This window comes from Miscanthus floridulus, chromosome 4 (assembly GCF_019320115.1).
Source record: "Miscanthus floridulus cultivar M001 chromosome 4, ASM1932011v1, whole genome shotgun sequence".
Taxonomy (NCBI): Eukaryota; Viridiplantae; Streptophyta; class Magnoliopsida; order Poales; family Poaceae; genus Miscanthus; species Miscanthus floridulus.
The window spans coordinates 90,080,102-90,097,660 of NC_089583.1; the positions used below are offsets into that span (position 1 = coordinate 90,080,102).

The following is a 17,559-nucleotide window of genomic DNA, read 5'->3' on the forward strand; positions in this document are numbered from 1 at the left end:
ATGCAGAATCTGTAAAATTGTTTGGGAATTCAGCAATTTATTGTAGATCATATATAATTCAGTGGATATATGAAGCAGCGCACATGAAGCCATCAGCACGGTGACAAAACTGCTAATTTGGGTTGGGTAGATCCACCAATTCTTGCAACAAGACATCTGAGTCCGAGAATTGTTAATTGTGAGAATAATCCTGTCACCAGTTTGAATTTTTTCGAACCTACTTTACTGAATGCTCTCGACAGTGGACGGATTAGATACCCTGCCCATCAAATCAATTTGGCAAAAGAAAATGGCTCTGATGGTGAGTGTACTTTTGGTTGTGTTTGTCCGAACGCAAGAGAGAGAGAAGACAGAACGAATCTTCCATTGATCATCAAGACACGACATGATTTTTTCTTCTTCCCATTTCTCTCTAATCAGTTTGCATCATTCTTTGCAGGGTAAAAACCTCTCTGGAGATGCTCAAATTTCCCAATCCGTCTCTCAGCTCTTGTCTATAAGCGCCAAAACTAACTGTTCATTTTCGTCTCGCGGATTACTGACAGATTCTATAATTTGTTTTTATTAGTATCCGATCACCCATGCGACGTTCGATGTGATATTCTAAATAAGGCCTCCGCTCAAGCTTCTCTCCTACCCTGTACTACAGTAGTATGAACAATCGTATCACACATTCACAGCTGAGATATGACTGGAAAATCTGAGCAGAATCCAAGCTCACAAGTTTCAAGAACATGCAGCTGATGGATCGTGACAGAGGAAAAGGCCAGGCAACCTCTCAGGGACTTTTGTCTTGTGCTACATTGGTCACAGTCCACATCTACTAGCTCACAAGTAGTAGTACAGTTCACAGTCCAGCCATATACACATTGCCTGGCAGAAGAACACACAGTTCAGGTAGCAACACTCCAACTGTCCTATATATCCTGATGAAAACTGTGAATTCCCATATGGATTTTAGTCGGTAAAATCCAAGCCAAGCCACAGAGAGATGCTTCTAACCACATTGGTGATCCCAACCATTTGCGTATGGTTACCTGCAGTGCACACTACTACTGTTTCTCAGGAACAAAGCTCTTGCTGTTACTACAGGAAAGTTCAGTTCACCCAGCATGGCTTTGTGTCTTTAGAAGAAGATGCTGAGAAAAGGCTGCGATGGTGCCCTGAGCCCCTGACCCTGAGGAAGGGGAGGGAGAGAGGGAGAGAGAGGAAGCTGAGAGCAGAAAAGGCACCCTGGGTTGTTACTTGCAGTTACGGTCAGTGCTCTTGCCTCAGGAACAGAACAGGTCGCCCGGCCACTTTATCCCAGGATGACGCGAGGGCTTGGAAAACCGTTCTATTCTGTTAAGGCCCCGGTTAGATGTCACCCAAAATCCAAAAATTTTTAAGATTCCTCGTCACATCAAATCTTGCGGCACATGTATGGAACATTAAATGTAGGTAAAAAGAATAACTAATTGCACAGTTTGCCCGTAATTGGCGAGACGAATCTTTTAAGCCTAAATAGTCCATAATTGGACAATTTTTGCCAAATACAAACGAAAGTGCTACAAGTAGTCAAAAGCCAAAAATTTTCGCATCGGCCTAACTCCTGCATTCCTGCATCTTCAGTTTTTGTTTTTCACCTGCGGTAGAACCTGCTGCTGTGGTCAGCACAAGGAATGTCTCCAAACCTACTACTACCCTCTTTTTCTTCCGAGGCACCGTTAAGATGCCAAAATTTTTGGCAAAATGACACTGTAGCGTTTTCGTTGTTATTTGATAATTAATATCCAATTATAGTCTAATTAGGCTTAAAAGATTTGTCTCGTGGATTTCGTCTAAACTGTATAATTAGTTTTATTTTTTATTTATATTTAATGCTTCATGCATGCGTCCAAAGATTCGATGTGACGAGGAATCTTGAAAAAATTGACATTTTGGGATGCAACAAAACAGGGGCCGAGTGTAATTTTTTTTGTCCCGGCTAGCTGATACTAACCCGAGAAAGATACTATTTTTTTCTGATGATTGATGTTTATTTTGGACACTTGACTCTGTCACTAAATGTGGGCCCAGACAAAATGAAGAGTAGTAGGAGCAGTAAGCTTCCTCTATCCACGAAAGAATGCAATTATGAGAACGTGTCGGTCAAAATTAGCTAATATTTAACCAAATTTATAATAAATAATATTAACATTGTTGTCTTCAAATAAATATATTATAAAAACATATTATATAACTAATCTAATGATACTTATTTTGTTTCATAAGTGTTAATACTTTTTTTTATATAATTTTAATTAAAATCTAAATTGTTTGGCTCTTTGAAATGTGAGAATTGCATTTTTTTTTATAGACGGACGGAGTACTGACTAGCGTGAGTGAGTGTACAGCCCTAGCTAGTGGTAAAAGAAAAACATTTTTTTCTTCAGTCCCTTCCACCCTTCTCGAATGAGTACAGAAATTCAGGGTGCATGCTTGGATTTTCCAATGAATTAAACAGAGGTCAATCCTAAATGTGAGGCTGTAAAGCGGACGAGAACGTACCCTACGCATGCAAGTAAATAGCCTAGGATTCTTTCGACCGCGGACCGCGGTAAATGATTTTTTTCCTGCATGGCTGGCTTCTCAACGGACAACTGGTATAGATGCTAAAAAAAAACGGACAACAGGTGTGCATGAAGTAAATTCACTTGCCAAACCAACCGTTGGCTCTCCACATTTTTCTCGTCAGGTAACAGTAGAATCCAAGGCTATACTAGGCTCTCCACAACGGGTATGCATAAATATGTGAAGGACTCCGTCTTCCTTTTTTCCACGCCCCATTGATTTACCCAAGTAATGCTTGCTCCCGTTTTTCAAGTATGCATGATGTCAGTGTGTAGCAGCTGCAGCAGGGCCATGAAATGAAGATGTTGCATAGTGCTGGGTGGAAGAATTCATTGACCCTCTCTCACAGCATTGTTGGCAATAAGCTCAAGGACCTTAGTAAGTGTTTGAAACTAACTTTTTGGTAAGTGTTTAGAAACGGGTTTGGAGCACTCGTGATGAATGTAAAAAATGACTGTCAACAACAAATGTAGCATCAATTCCGTTCAAATCATTTTAAGAGGGTGTTTGGATTCAGCGACTAAAATTTAGGAGGTGTCACATGACAGTGTCGTATGGGATGTTCGGATACTAATAAAAAAACAAATTACAGAATCTGTCAGTACTCCACGAGGCGAATTTATTAAGTCTAATCAATCCGTCTTCAGCACATGTTTACTGTAGCACCACATTGCCAAATCATGGCTAATTAGGCTTAAAAGATTTGTCTCGTAAATTAGTCGCAAACTGTGCAATTAGTTTCATAATTAGTCTATATTTAATACTTCATGCATGTGTCAAACATCTGATGGAACAGCGACTAAAGTTTAGTTGCTAAGACCAAACACCCCCTAATTTTGGTCCCGGCAGAAATGTGCGCTCTGTCAGTCCTGCCACCTGCAACATGTCCACTCGTCCAATAATAATAGCTCGCTCCATTATTAGACAACTCCCTCCAAAATTGTTTTTCGAAATTACAAAAGCTCCAGCCAAAAAAAATGGCATGACAAATCGAAAGATCTTTTTATTTTTTTCCCGAAGATCGGCATGACAAATCAAAACTGCTGTAACAGTGCGTGGCAATGATTACTGGAATAGAAACCATCTCACCTTCTTTTGTCGGAATCCGGATCACTCTCGGTCTCTCACTGAGAGTTGCAGTTGCTGGCTGCCGTTTTGGGGTCGACATGATGCATTTGCTTCGATTGGCGTCAATAATCTCTTCTCATTTCAAAAAAGAAAGAAAAAAAAAAGGAGAGCCGATCGAACACCAGTTAATTTGGATGCTCGTGTGTGTACGGTTTGCCTTCCCTTCTCTTCCGGTTAGCTTTGAGCAGCAGTAAAGCATGAAGGAAGGAAGGCAGCTGCACGTACAGTAGCTCCACATGACTGTCCACCCAAAAAACGATTTGGGCTGCTAATTCGCGGATCCAAATGGCCGCTTTAACCCAGCCACACCAACCAGTCCTCTGCGCTGCAACGGTACGGTTTGGCCGCTAGGAAATACTGCAACCCCCCAGCTGCTCTATTGCCGGTCCAAAAAACACAAGCTTTGTTAACGTTCACTAACCACCATCCTGGCTCTTGCTAGTTGCTAGGACACAAACCAGTAGGCAGTAGCTAGCCAAGGAACACCGTGGAAAATTGGAAATTTTGCCCAGGGTACCCTGTACCTTGGCTAGCAGCTTCAAAGTACGGTGAACTTTATAAATTTAGTTTTTTTTACACCCAACATATATATCTTGTCCATTCTGTTATCTAACATAAAACAAGCGAAGCAAAAAAAAGAAAGAAAAAAGATCTGGTAGCACAGTAGCTAGTATCAGAGGATTTGTGGTACAAAGTTCAATCCCATTCTGACGACACTGTACATGCTTCTTCCAAGCTGAGAAGAAGTTTTGTATGTGTGTGATGTGTACTGACGCATAATTTTATTGTCTCATCAGCTGCAGAGTGCCAAAAGGGCTCCTCCGAATGGCGCGCAGCACTAGCGGCTACGGGTCCGGACGAGTGCAGCGGACACCAGCAAGATCCAGCAGGCAGCAGCCGTCGCTCTCGATCTGGGCCTCGCTCGTCAGGCTTCCATTCCTTTCTTCAGAGAACCTGATGCTGTGTTGTGTGTTCAGTCTCAGTCTGTCAGTGCGATCCGCTACGACAGATTGAAATAAACGACAGATTTTTCCCGTCATTGTGATCTTGTGATGATATTTAGAGAAGAAGGGAGTTCTTCAATAACATCCCTACTATTGTCACGACATGAGTGCTTTTGGTTATGAATACTTGAATAGTAACGGCCCGTTCGATCTCATCGGGAAACGTAAAGCTACAACAGAGATGATGATGATCAGGTAGTACATCATCGCCAGGGACCGGTGGTCGACTGGGATTGGATCCGTTTTCAGAGGTAACGAGAACGCATGATGATGACGATAAGTAGCGCGAGCCTTGTCATGCAAGCAACGTGATTGATGCTGCTGCACGCAGTGCTGCTCCAGCTCTTTAGGCTAGCTAATAGCTTTTGACCGCTAACGAATCGAAGCCTCGCTTTTGTCCACAACAAGGAATGGCTTAGGATGCCGACGTGACGTACGGTAGTCGGTAGCCATGCATCGGCAGCCCAGCTGGATGGATGGATAGATCAGGGAATGCATTCCCGAAGACGATTGTTCTGCATGCATGCTTGCTTGCTTTCCGCATGCATAGCCAGCATAGGGCACCCCAGTCCTACGCCGCTGGGTCCCCATCGTTGTCCACTGTCGACCGAGCGATCGCCGGCCGCCCGGGATGACCCACAACACGTACGTACGCTTGCTTTGGGATTACAATTCTATATGCCTAATTAAATTAGTTTATTAGTCGTCGCGCGAGCAAAAGGCTACGTGCGCCAGCTCGCTCGTGTACGGCCGGGATGATCTCGCCCGGCGCCGGCAGTGCTGATGGCCGGCATGGCCGACAGCCGCGCGCGTGAGGGGGACGAAGAGCCAGCGGATCGATCGATGGAGTGACCGTGCAACGCCCGCGCGCGTCTAGTCGTCGATCGGCGACTCTGAGAGAAAAAAAGGGGGGCCGGCCGGCCGGCCGCCGCCTTGAATATACACACACCTACAGCTAGCCTACAGGGGCTACAGCATGCAGCGCGATCGTCGCGCCCGGTTGCGGTCCTCGTGTGTGAGTGCACGGTGAACCTGGCCGCGTATCTGATCGTGTGCCATGCTTTAATCTGTCCTGTCTGTCTGTCTCGCGGACCGACAACATGACACGGCCCGTGGGCGCGCGACCCACCCACCAGATCAAGCTAGAAAACGGCCGCCGGGGATCGTCGATCGGGAGTGAATTGAAGACGATCGTCGATCGACAGCTGCTTGCGCAAGGACGAGCACGAGCTCCGATTCCAGCGATGGAGATCGAGACAGCTACTAGCTGCTACGTACGGCGAGCCGAGGCAATTGCATTGGCCGTGTCATCTGCCGCGCGCAGCAGACGCTAGGTGCCCGGCCGGCCGGCACACCACCGGGCGCCCCACACCAACAGGCGTACAGCAGGCCGCCGGCCAGGCGTGTAATGAGCAATGAAACGTTCCGTGGAACGATATGGAACGTAACGGATCGTGTAGCGCGTGCTGTCATCAACCGATCGAGATAGACCAGTGTCGTCCTTGGACATGTACTGGAACGTATGTACCGGATGAGCACCATATAAGCCTCGTGATCCCTGCGCGGTACACTGTTAATTAGGACTTAGGACCTGCGCTACCTCTACGGAAAACGGTGTATGTGCGTGAAGAAGGCATGCGTCTGTGTTTCGGGCCGTGACGAGTACGCATCCCATCTGATCTCGATAATAAGGCTTTAGAAAAGAGATCGTATTCCGCATCGTTACGACGGACAAATCGCGTATATGCCACCTCACGCCGGTGCGATGATTGTCACGCGCGGCAGCCAGCCAGCCACTCATCAGCCGGCTCAATCATTTCTTCCAGGTCTTAGATCCAGATTTCTACTAGTAGAAAGACTAGATAAACTACACAGGTCGACCAGAGACCCACTATATTATAATACAATAATAAACGTATAATTGAGCAACTGACGGAATTCTATTTTTCAGCTCTGGGCACCAGCACTGTTCTAAAAGTGCAGCTAGTCACTCCTGATGTGCTTTTTCCCCCCTGATGTGGCAAATAGTGGGCTTCCAGGTCTGCTAGATCTACCATCAGTCCACTCTGATAACATTGGCATCAGAAAGGGCAAATGAGCGCATGCTACAGACTGCAAAACAAGAGAATTGTTTCATTTCAGCGCAACAATTTGATCCCAAGTGACCTGCTACAGCCTAACCATCACCAGTCCACGCCGAGGCAAGCATCAGACCCTGACATATGTTTCATTTCAGGTTCAGTTCACCATACAACATAGGCATAAGCCTAATCAGTCAGGTTTCGCAATCTTGGTTGACATACAGGTAGGGGTCCTGATCTGGTTGTGGGCAGTACAAATCATCTGCTGCTGGCAACGACAGTGCCGCCATTGGGGCTTCCTCGCCGTTGTCGATGGCGACGAACTCTTCGTCGTTGTCCAAAGTTGGTTCGGCAAATGGCGCGTCTACGCTCTCCCAGTTCAGGTCGTCTCTGCAGAGAAGGCTAGGTTCTTCACTGACCCATTCATCCAAAACATCGATGTTGTCCAGGCTGATAGGATCTATGGCATCCTTAAGCTTACGCTGGTTCCTGCATGACAGTGCTGAACTGTAAGTAGCAAGTCAGGATGGTATATACATATATGACGTGGTTCAAGTATTTGTACCTTTCTCGGAGCTTCAGATTATACCTAACAAAGACAACATCACTTAACCTTGAACGCTCAAGCCTGCTTAGCTTCCTGGAATGGAGATCTTTGAATGTATCCCAGTTCCTTTCGCACCCTGTTGCACTGCAACATTGGCTTAGGACTCGGATTGCAAGCCTTTGAAGTTCTATAGTTCCATTACCAAAGTTGTCCCACCATGCAACTGATGATAATAAACAATTATGTGACAACGTGAGATTAATGAATCCAGGCAAATACAATTCCATGGAAAATGGATTTTTTTCCTGTTTTATTTAGGAAAGAGTAAATTTAACAAGCACACCAATATTTGGCCTAATAATAGTCACAAACCAATGGAATACTTTCTGTTGCTATTTCACAAACCCAACAATACCTGGGGCCATTTGCGGATCTAGGGAGTGATGGTGGTCCACGGTCCACCCAAAAAATCCTCGGCCCAAGGCCCAGGTATGGGAAAAAAGAACTCATGTGAGGTGGGAAATCTGGTATTGTAATCTTCTTCCAACTATTGTAGCCATGTAAGCTTCTTTTAAGTCAAATTTCATACTTAACTGTTGATTTTAAGATGTTTGTAAGAAACCTTTTTAATCTATCTTAATGTGCTTTTAGTAAATTCTGTACTCATATTGTATATTGGCACGTTACAATTTGCAGTACTTAAACAATCTATACCAAGTCATACCCAAAATCCTACATATGTCACTGTCTGGCTTTCTTCCCATAAAACTGCAAATTTTGCCACTCATTTTTCCTATCCACCTGGATCAGTGGGTGGAAAAAGAAAACAGAACATATTTCCGCTTGCCACCTCGACTGGGTCCAGGATAATTCTTCATTGTTATCTTCATCATCATATACTAGATTATTTTCACTCACAAAATTTAAAAATCAATTATGTTAATGCAGCATATACCCTGCTTGGCAGCCAAAATGGGTTGCCTTTTGGTGTGTCCCTGGTACAAGTCTCATAACATGGAAGTCATTCTTACCTGGATTAAGTTTCTCTCTTTGACGAATTGCAATTGGAAGGCCAAAGTCACCAGTTGATTTCTTATACTCCTCAAGCTGAAGAAATATCTTATCTTGGACATCATCATCAGGGACCAAACTAGTGATTGTCTTAATAAGGCCCCTAAATGCATAGCTTTGCATCTTAAAAGAGGGGCTAAAGTAAATACAAGGATTGAAAAAGCATCCTGCTGCATGCAACGGGCTATGGAGCTGCTTCTCCATCCTCGCATCAATTACTCGCACATATGGTCCATACAGACAGGCCTTGTGCATCATCCTTGCCCTTATTGACTCCTTTGCCTTTTCCATTGCATCATAAAGATAGCCCATGGAAGGTTTTTCATTACTATCCACCAAGCGTAGAACGCGCAACAGGGGCTCAGTGACCTTAACAACATGTTTGCTCTTGGCCCAGAAGTCAACATCTTTCATAATAATAGCTGTGACATCTTTTCCAACACCACCTTTAGCATATGTTGATTTCACCCATTTGTTGCTGGTAACCATTTGGCGGAGCTCTTTCTCAAATTTAACAATGCTTTGGAGACTAAGAAAATGAGTAGCAAATCTCGAGATGCCAGGCCGACACAGATCTCTACCATTTGTGAACTCTTTCCTCATTAAAGACAAAACCCAAGCATGATTATATACAAACTTTGTTATCTTTCTGGCTTTACCTAAAGTTTCATTGATCATAGGAAAATATCTAGGATCAGCGAAATTCTCCAACATCAAGTCAATGCAGCGCGCTGCACATGGAGACCAAACAAAAGTGCCATATCTTTCCTCCAGAACCTTAACAGCAGCCTTATATCTTGCATCTATGTCAGTGATAAATTGAACAATGTTTTGTGGCCCAACTTCTCCAATAACTTGATCAAATATCTCAAGTAAATCAGATTTCTCTGTCGAAGTATCTACTGACTTCAAAAACAAAGTACCTCGTGGGCAGTATACAAGAAAATTGATTATAGAACCCTCTCCATAGTCCTTTTGTCTGTCAGCAATAATTGAGCAACCATGTAAACTCCATTCTTTCTTGAGATCATCCAGATATTCACGAATGTCTTCAGCAATTTGTTTCAATAATGGATTACGTAGGTCATGATAAGATGGTCCCTTGAAGCCCAGTCCAGAAGATATTATCGCTTCTAGCATAGGCTGATAGAAAGGAGAATTTGCTGCACTAAAGGGTACATCTGCATCATACCACCATCTAGCCATAGCAATTATAGCTTCATGTAACAGATCATTTGGAGCTTCTGTACCATCTACACCATGTTGAACCATGTCTTCTGCAGTCATAAATGCACCACTGCTTGGCTCTGAACCTGTGGTAGCTTGCGGAGGAAAGTATCCCGTTCTTCGCTTCCTTGATGGTCTGAATAGGCTTTCAGAGCCTCCCTCGGTTGAGAAAATAGCATCTGAAGAATCTTTGGCGCGTGAACTGCGGGCATCTCTAGTTTCATACCTTCTTTCTTCATTTCTCCACTTCTCATCAATTTGTTGTATTATCTGACGTTTCACATCATCAGGCACCTTCTTGCAAGATTCAACTTGGCCTGGAACTCCAGCAAGATGATATTTAAAGCGAGTAATCCCGCCGCCCCCAATCTTTTTGCCACAATGAAGACATATGATGGCATTTCTTGAACTGGCATCCACTTTTGCGTGAACCCAAGCAGGATCCAGTGGCCTCGAAGAAGCTGAAGGTGATGCCATCAAGGTGACTACAGTTGATGCACTACCAGCTACCTGAGTTCTAATAAAGACAGAATAAAAAAAATATATTTTAGAACTTTTACCAAACATCAATTGTGTATCATTACACATTTGTTCCACGATTAATCAAAGATTACAAGAGCACTACAGTTTTCATAGAATAATAACTCCAGCAGAGTACATATCCAGGAAATCAGGAAATAAGCTGCACACTCTTTCATATTTATACACAGTCCTATGCATTTGTTCAAATTTCAAAAAAAAAAAATCAATGAAGCAAGTAAAAATATTTATATATGTTCATTGCACAGCGTAGACCCCTTGAATACAACAGGCAAAATCAAAATCTAGAACAAAAGTGTGCAGTCTTCGCTTGTGGACCTGTGGGGTTAACTATGGCAGCTTCCGTTACAAGGTTAGGCTAGGAAAAGAAAAACAACCACCCGATGATTCAAGGCGTTTCGCTGTAATTAGAACCAGTTACAGCTTAGAAGCAATACAGCCAAGATTATAGTCCATGACTACTCCGAACTTGCGAACAATCCAGGCGGTATCCGGCGATACCTGACCGCGCGTGATGAAAACCGGCCGGTTTCGAAAAAATCCGATCAAAACTTGAGCACCCCTTCTGCTATGAAATACACAAGCTACTGGAAAAGTACTGAATTGAGGTATAGAATAAACTACACAGCCTCACCTCTCTTCAGTCATCAAGCGGTCGAAGGCTTCGTCCTTGGGGGCGAGCACCCCCAGGCGGCAGATCTGGTCCGCTAGGTCGGAGAGAAGGAAACCGGCGGGAAGCTGGGAGGATTCGGGCGAGAAACCGGAACTCATCCACTGCGGTGCGGTTGGGTTTTGGGAGGACTTGGAATGGCTGAAGGGAAAATTGGTTCTATAGCATCGAAAGGTTGCGACCTCCGTAAAATACCACTGAAAGAGTTTGGCCCCGTAAAACAGCACTGAAAGTTGTCACCGTTAACTGCAAATAGCACTTCGTCAGGTTTTAACCTCAAGAGCATTAGTTTGACCTAAACTCCAAAGGGAAAATGACATTTGTGCCCTTGCCTTATCTCATCCCTGTCCTCAGCTGCGCCGCGCACGCCTGGCTGTGCCTGTCTGTCTTGCCGCGCCGCGGTCGGTCTTGCTGGGAGCGCCGCCTCTGCCCGTCCGCCACCTGCGCCTGCCGCCGCGGCTTCCTCGCCACCTGCGCCATCCACCGCGGCTTCCTCGCTACCTGCGCCGTCCGCCGCGGGCCGCTCGTCGTGCGGAGGCCGCGCCGTCCGCCGCGGGCCGCTCATCGTGCGGAGGCCGCGCCGCCTCCGCCCATCCGCCGACCGCCTGGGAGCTCGGAGGGCCTCCTACGCCGGCCGCCGCGGCTTCCTTTTCGCGCGCAGGCCGCTCCCCGTGTGGAGGCCGCGCCGTCCGCCGTGGGCCGCTCGTCTCGCGGAGGCCGCGCTGCCTGCGCCGTCCACCACCTCCTCCTCCTCGACTGCGTGTTGCACCGGCCGTGACTCCTCCTCCTCCTCCAGTGCGCATGCGGTGGAACAATGCATCGATCTGAGATCCCCGACGGATAAGAATGAAACCCTAGCTATCTATTTCATGGTTCCTAGTACAACTGAAATTAGTTACGAAGTCCGATTTGTGTGTGCGATTTCACGTGGTATGAGGATGGTCACCGATGAGAAAGGGCATCTGAAAGCCGTGCTAATTTTTTTTGCACTGCTACTATTTCAGGATCGATCCAAACAATGCATGTCGAGTAGTGATTGATGTTTCTTCCTACTCAACTGTTGAGGATGGTCGATCTGTGTACAAAAAGGGTAGATGCTTGGACTGGTGGGTGGATGCAGAAGAGTACTCCATCATTGATATGGAGAATGATGTGTTCAAGCACTTTAGTTGGGCTAGTTATCAGGAGGCAAACTTTTGGTTTGTGGGTGAGAGTAATCTAACAATTCGCCTTGGTACGGACCAAGAGCTTCTAACTTTGCTGCGAGCCTCAAAAATGGTGGAGTTTATCATGACCGTAGATAGATGTGAGCATGTTGATATGGCTTTGATTGAGAATGAAAGACAAGTGACAGATGAAGAGAATGACTTACAACTTCAGGTCACAGAACAATTCAAGGAGATGCATGTGAGTGCAGAATTGGATGGTCTAGAATGGGCCATGGAACCTCAACTTGGTGTTACAGCTGCTGGTCCTTCTAGAGTAGAAGAGGAGGAAGGTGACCAATATATGGAGCCAGGTGTTGACCATGAGGGAGATGATCCAGTTGGAGTTGATGAAGAGTGGAGGTATTTCCGGAAGGTACCTGAAGTAGGAAGCAATGAGAAAGTGCAGCAAGAAAAGAAGAAAATAGAGAGCAGCAAGAATGTAACTGAAGCTACAGATCCTGAGGCAGTGCCAAGTGATGAAGCCACCATGATGCAAGATGCTCCATATGTTGCACTCACTACATATGACAGAGACAACCCTGATATAAAGGAAGGTTCGACATTTACTGACAAAAAGGCCTTCATACTGATGATTAAGCAATATGCCATAAAAAGGGAGTTTCAAACATTTGTAGAGCATAGTGATAAATCAAGATATAGGGCAAGATGTGCAGATTCAGAGTGTGGATGGAAAGTTCACGCAAAGAAACTTCTTGGTTGCCCCACTTTCATGGTACTAATTGTTGTTTTCATGTTCTACCCATAATTTTTAGAATGTACAGAATGTTTTATTTTTCATGTTCTCTACATATTTAATAGAGTTAATGCCATGGTACGAAGTACGTTTAGGTGTACCTGATCAATATCTGCCGCAGTGCAGATCAAACTGCAGTGTGTGGTACAGTCCTAAGCATGGGCAGTAAATTCAAGATTTTTAGGATCAGGGTGAACTAAAACAGATGCTTGATTTTTAGGATCAGTGTGTGGTACATTATCCCTTGTTCTCTCAATGGATTTTGGATATTTTTGCTTGTTAGGTAATGCTCCTTATTCCAATTTGTAGCCAGTTGGCTATCTTTTTCAGTTTCTTCACTTGAACGAGCCAGACTATAACCTTACTAATTGCTTTCATAGTCTGCTTATAACAGCTTAAGGAAACAATGCAAAGAAAATGAAAAAAAAAACAATGTACAGAATGTTTTATTTTTCATGTTCTCTACATATTTAAACACTAAATTCAGATCCCATATCTTCTATTATTTTCAGGTTGTGTCAATAGGTTCTAGCCATACCTGTGCTAGCACCAGCCAAGTGAGGGGTAAGGAGGCTAGCAAAGCCTGGATTGCTGACAGAGCAACAGAGGTACTCAAGTCTACTCCAGAGCTGGGAGCAAAGAAATTGCAAGTTGAGCTTGAAAGACAGTTTCCGATCAAAATGTCATATAATAAGGTGTGGGAAGGAAGGCAACTTGCACTAAAAGGCCTACATGGCACTTGGGACGAAAGTTTTAGAATGTTGTGGAGTTTCAAAGCCGAGTTAGAAGGTACATGTCCTGGAAGCATAGTAGAGATTGATTGCAAGAAGAGCAAAAAGGATGGTCAAGTCTATTTCTGTAGGATGTTTGTGGCCATCAAAGCATGTGTGAATGGATTTCTTGCTGGTTGCAGGCCATACCTAGGGGTTGATTCTACTCACCTCACAGGAAAATATAATGGACAGCTAGCTGCAGCAACAACAATTGATGGACATAATTGGATGTACCCGGTGGCATATGGAATTTTTTACAAGGAGACAAAAGCTAATTGGACATGGTTTCTGAAGCAATTGAAGAGAGCAATTGGAACTCCACATGGACTCACAATACACACAGATGCTTGCAAAGGCTTAGAGATAGCAGTCCACGACGTCTTCCAAGGTGACGTTGAGCACAGAGAGTGTTTTAGGCACCTCATGCAGAATTTTAGAAAGCACTTCGATGGAGATGTGCTAAAGTACATGTGGCCTTGTGCTTGAGCATGTACTCCTAGGAGGCATCACTGGCTTTGGAACAAAATTGGAGAGAATTGTCCAGCAGCAATTCCTTACTTGCAAGCAGAGCACAAACAACTTTGGTCTCGAGCTAAGTTCTCAGGGGAATGCAAGGTTGATTATGTGAATAACAACATATCAGAGTCCTTCAACAACTAGATTAAAGAGACCAAAGGGTTCCCTGTGGATGTCCTTGTGGACACAATTAGGGGTATGATCATGGAAAAGATAGCTATGAGGCAGCATATAGCTAACAAACTTGAAGGGTCCATTCTCCCTAGTGTTATAAATGAGCTAAAAATGAAGAGTAGAAACTTGAAGTACACAATTAAGGGGAGTGGTGGTCTCAAGGCTGAGGTATCTGGATTGACTAAGGACAACTATCCTTGGAGGCATGCTGTGGATCTTGAAAGCAAGACATGTTCATGTGCGCAGTGGCATATTTCCGGTAAACCTTGCACACATGTTATTGCCTTTATAGGTTCCTTGAGACAAATAAAACTTGATGACTATGTGCATGACTACTACTCAGTTCATCGTTTCAAGGCTACTTATCAGTTTGAGGTGAACCCAATGGTTGGCAAGTCACAGTGGCCTATTGTTGATCCCGGGTTTCAAATGTTGCCTCCAAAGCTTGAAAGGTCCGCGGGTAGGCCAAGAGTGAAAAGGCTGAAGAGTAAGGGTGAGCCAGGAAAAAGGGGTCCTTACCAATGCAAAAGATGCTTCAACTTTGGGCACATTGAGAAGGGTTGTCGTGAGCCCCCTACTGAACTTGCTGTTGAATTACCACAACCAATACCTACTAAATCTAGGTAAATTAATTTTATGCTCCTATCACTTGTACAATACCAATTCCTTCTGAGTATAATTGTTGATTACCTTGCTATTATGTAGGAAAAGGAAAGAAAAACCAAGTACTTCAAACTGCAAGAATGCTTCCAAAAAGTCCAAGAAGAATGCTACAGGAACCTCTACTTCTTCTGAGCCCCCTACTGAACTTGCTGTTGCACCTAGGTAAGTTGAACCTCTACTTCTTCAAACTTGCAGTAGGATACAAGTTTTAGTTCATATGGTTGCTTAGGAAAATCTGCCATGCTGTAGAGTATATCACTGATATTATTAGAAAAATGATAGTACTAGCTGCAGTTGAAAGGTTCCATGCATACAGTATAGCTAGCCCTTTGTGATGCTTTTACTAATAAGACTAATCAAGCTTCTGAGATGATCAGAACACATATGGGAAAAGATTTCTGCAATTGAGTTATTGATTCATTTCTGCTGATGCATATGAGAATCTGTTACTTCATTGACAGATCAAGCAAGGATCATGTTAGTGACTAACCTGCTATCATGCATGGCAATGTGCAGTACACTACAGAAACACAATAAAAACTCATTGACAGCTTGCTAACCTGCTTTCATACAGACATGACTAACCCAAACTGAAATAGGCGTCTCAGTGTCGTCGCTCCATAGGCGTCTAGCATTCTAGAGTGCCAACTTTGTTCACCTGCCGGCGGAGTCATCGCTCCATAGGCGTCTCAGTGTCCGTGGGTGTAGTAGGGTCCGGGACGACTAGTCCTTGCACTGGAGTGTACTAGCTGGCAGGTGGGCCGCCCAGGAGTGGGGGCAGTGCTGCGTCTGCGTGATGGGTGCACGCAGTCAGTGCTTTTCAGAAAAGAAGTAAATAAAGAAAGAAGTTTTTTACCTTGTTGAGCATGCCAAAAACTGAGAACCTGCAGTTTGTCAATATTATTAAAAAATTGGACGCCAGCCAAAAGCTACCATAAAAAACTTGAATCCTTGATGAAAGATTCTTACCCTTCTGTAGCCCTTCCAATTCCCATGTAACTAGGGTGTTTATCTACTTGAATTGCATCGAGTTTAAGGAACTTGTCTCTGTGATTATAAGTCAAGGTATTCAATGCTGACTAAAAAATAGATAGGAGAATGCTAACCTGTTTAAAATGTGTTCAGTCCATATTTCCAGAATAACTTATTCTGTAGCCACTTTGAGTTACAATAATTACTATGTTATTTTACGAGATTATAGTAACTCCTTACTAAGTGGTTTAATATAACGTTATGGTAAATATCCCCATGTGTTATAGTAACCCAACTATCGTAAATATGTATTTATATTATGGTAAATTAGTATATAAAATTATAGTAAATGGAGGTGGCTACAGAATAACTTATTTTGTAGCCAGCTGCTGAATAGCCTCTCCCTATATATATATATATATATATATATATATATATATATATATATATATATATATATATATATATATATATATATATATATATATATATATATACTGCCGTCCGGCCATAAGCCCAGCTGACTGCCCATGATAGAAGATGTACCACAGAATCGATTTCTTTTTTTCCCCACATGCAAAATAATTTGATTACATTGCTGTTCTGTAGTAAAAGAAAGGGAGGATGTGGTACTTCAAAATGCAAGAATGCTTCCAAAAAGTCCAAGAAGAATGCTACAGGAACCACTACTTCTTCTGAGCCCCCTACTGAACTTGCTGTTGAACCTAGGTAAGTTAAACTTCAAGTTTCATGTTCTAGCTGAATTACCCTACATGCAAAATGACTTAATTACATTGCTGTTATGTAGGAAAAGAAAGGGAGGAAGTGGTATTTCAAAGAATGATACAAGAATAACATCTACTTCTTTAGTCACTCAATCACCTGGTACAGCTACAGCTAGCCCCTCTACTTCCTTAGCCATCCAAGCACCAGTTAGTCCAGGACCAACAACAAGAAGGATGGCAGCTCCTGTTTCTACACCAACAAGACCACCAGGCACACCAGTGAGTCCAGGGCCAATAACAAGACGAATGGCAGCACAACTGGATACATCACCAGGAGGCGTTGCTAGGAGGGTCATCATAAACTAGGCTAGTGTGATCCTGAATCATTTTAATGAACTGTTGCTGTATGAAAAAGTCATGTACTGAACCTATTTTGGGCATGTGTTGGACCAGACCAATATGGTTCTTGTACTGTGAACCTATTTGGCCATGTGCTTGCAAGATGTGTTGGTCAATATTAGTCCATGTGTTGAACCAGAATATTTTTCATGTGCTTGGTCAATATTTAGTGCATATGGTGACTTGTATGTATTGAAATGCTGTCGGTTCATGCCATGTACTTCAATCTTATGTTCTCAGAGCTCATGTACCGGTTTGGGTCTTGGTCTTATGTTTTTAGAGCTCTTGTACCGGTTTGGGGGTATTTTGGTCTAAGTTAACAGACCTGACGCTCAAATCTAACAGAATGGTACTTTCAGTTCGCGTGTGCACCTTTCAGTGGTATTCTACGGGGCCAAACTCTTTCAGTGATATTTTACAGAGGTCGCAACCTTTCGATGCTACAGAACCAATTTTCCCATGGCTGAATAGCCGGGGTCAGGGTGGAGCTGGAGCTGGACGGCGACAACCGGAGA

General features: G+C 43.9%; 1 protein-coding gene and 1 pseudogene across 4 annotated transcripts; one reads left to right on the top strand and one right to left on the bottom strand.

Annotated features, from left to right (window-relative positions):
• Positions 1-6,640: 6,640 nt before the first annotated feature.
• LOC136552065 (uncharacterized) lies at positions 6,641-10,974 on the bottom strand. Of its 4 annotated transcripts, none has more exons than XM_066543611.1 (4): positions 10,825-10,974; positions 8,384-10,167; positions 7,371-7,488; positions 6,641-7,294 (listed from the first exon to the last, which is right to left on the bottom strand). In XM_066543611.1, the coding sequence occupies exons 1-4, from the start codon at positions 10,959-10,961 to the stop codon at positions 7,000-7,002; spliced, it is 2,334 nt and encodes a 777-aa protein (XP_066399708.1). In that variant the 5' UTR covers positions 10,962-10,974; the 3' UTR covers positions 6,641-6,999. The 4 variants fall into 4 exon arrangements, 3 of the variants coding, with proteins under 3 accessions (XP_066399708.1, XP_066399707.1, XP_066399709.1); XM_066543610.1 differs by having other exon boundaries at positions 7,371-7,575; XM_066543612.1 differs by having other exon boundaries at positions 7,371-7,575; positions 8,384-10,160; positions 10,825-10,947.
• A 1,670-nt stretch (positions 10,975-12,644) lies between these two features.
• Positions 12,645-17,011, top strand: LOC136548796 (uncharacterized; annotated as a pseudogene).
• The last annotated feature ends 548 nt before the right edge of the window (positions 17,012-17,559 follow it).

Bases quoted from the DNA above. Each gene is read 5' to 3' on its own strand.
- LOC136552065 (XM_066543610.1), bottom strand. From the start codon at position 10,961: ATGAGTTCCGGTTTCTCGCCCGAATCCTCCCAGCTTCCCGCCGGTTTC. The intron at 10,168-10,824 runs GTGAGGCTGTGT...TGTCTTTATTAG, and splicing joins CGCTTGATGACTGAAGAGAG to AACTCAGGTAGCTGGTAGTG. The intron at 7,295-7,370 runs GTACAAATACTT...ACTGTCATGCAG, and splicing joins AATCTGAAGCTCCGAGAAAG to GAACCAGCGTAAGCTTAAGG.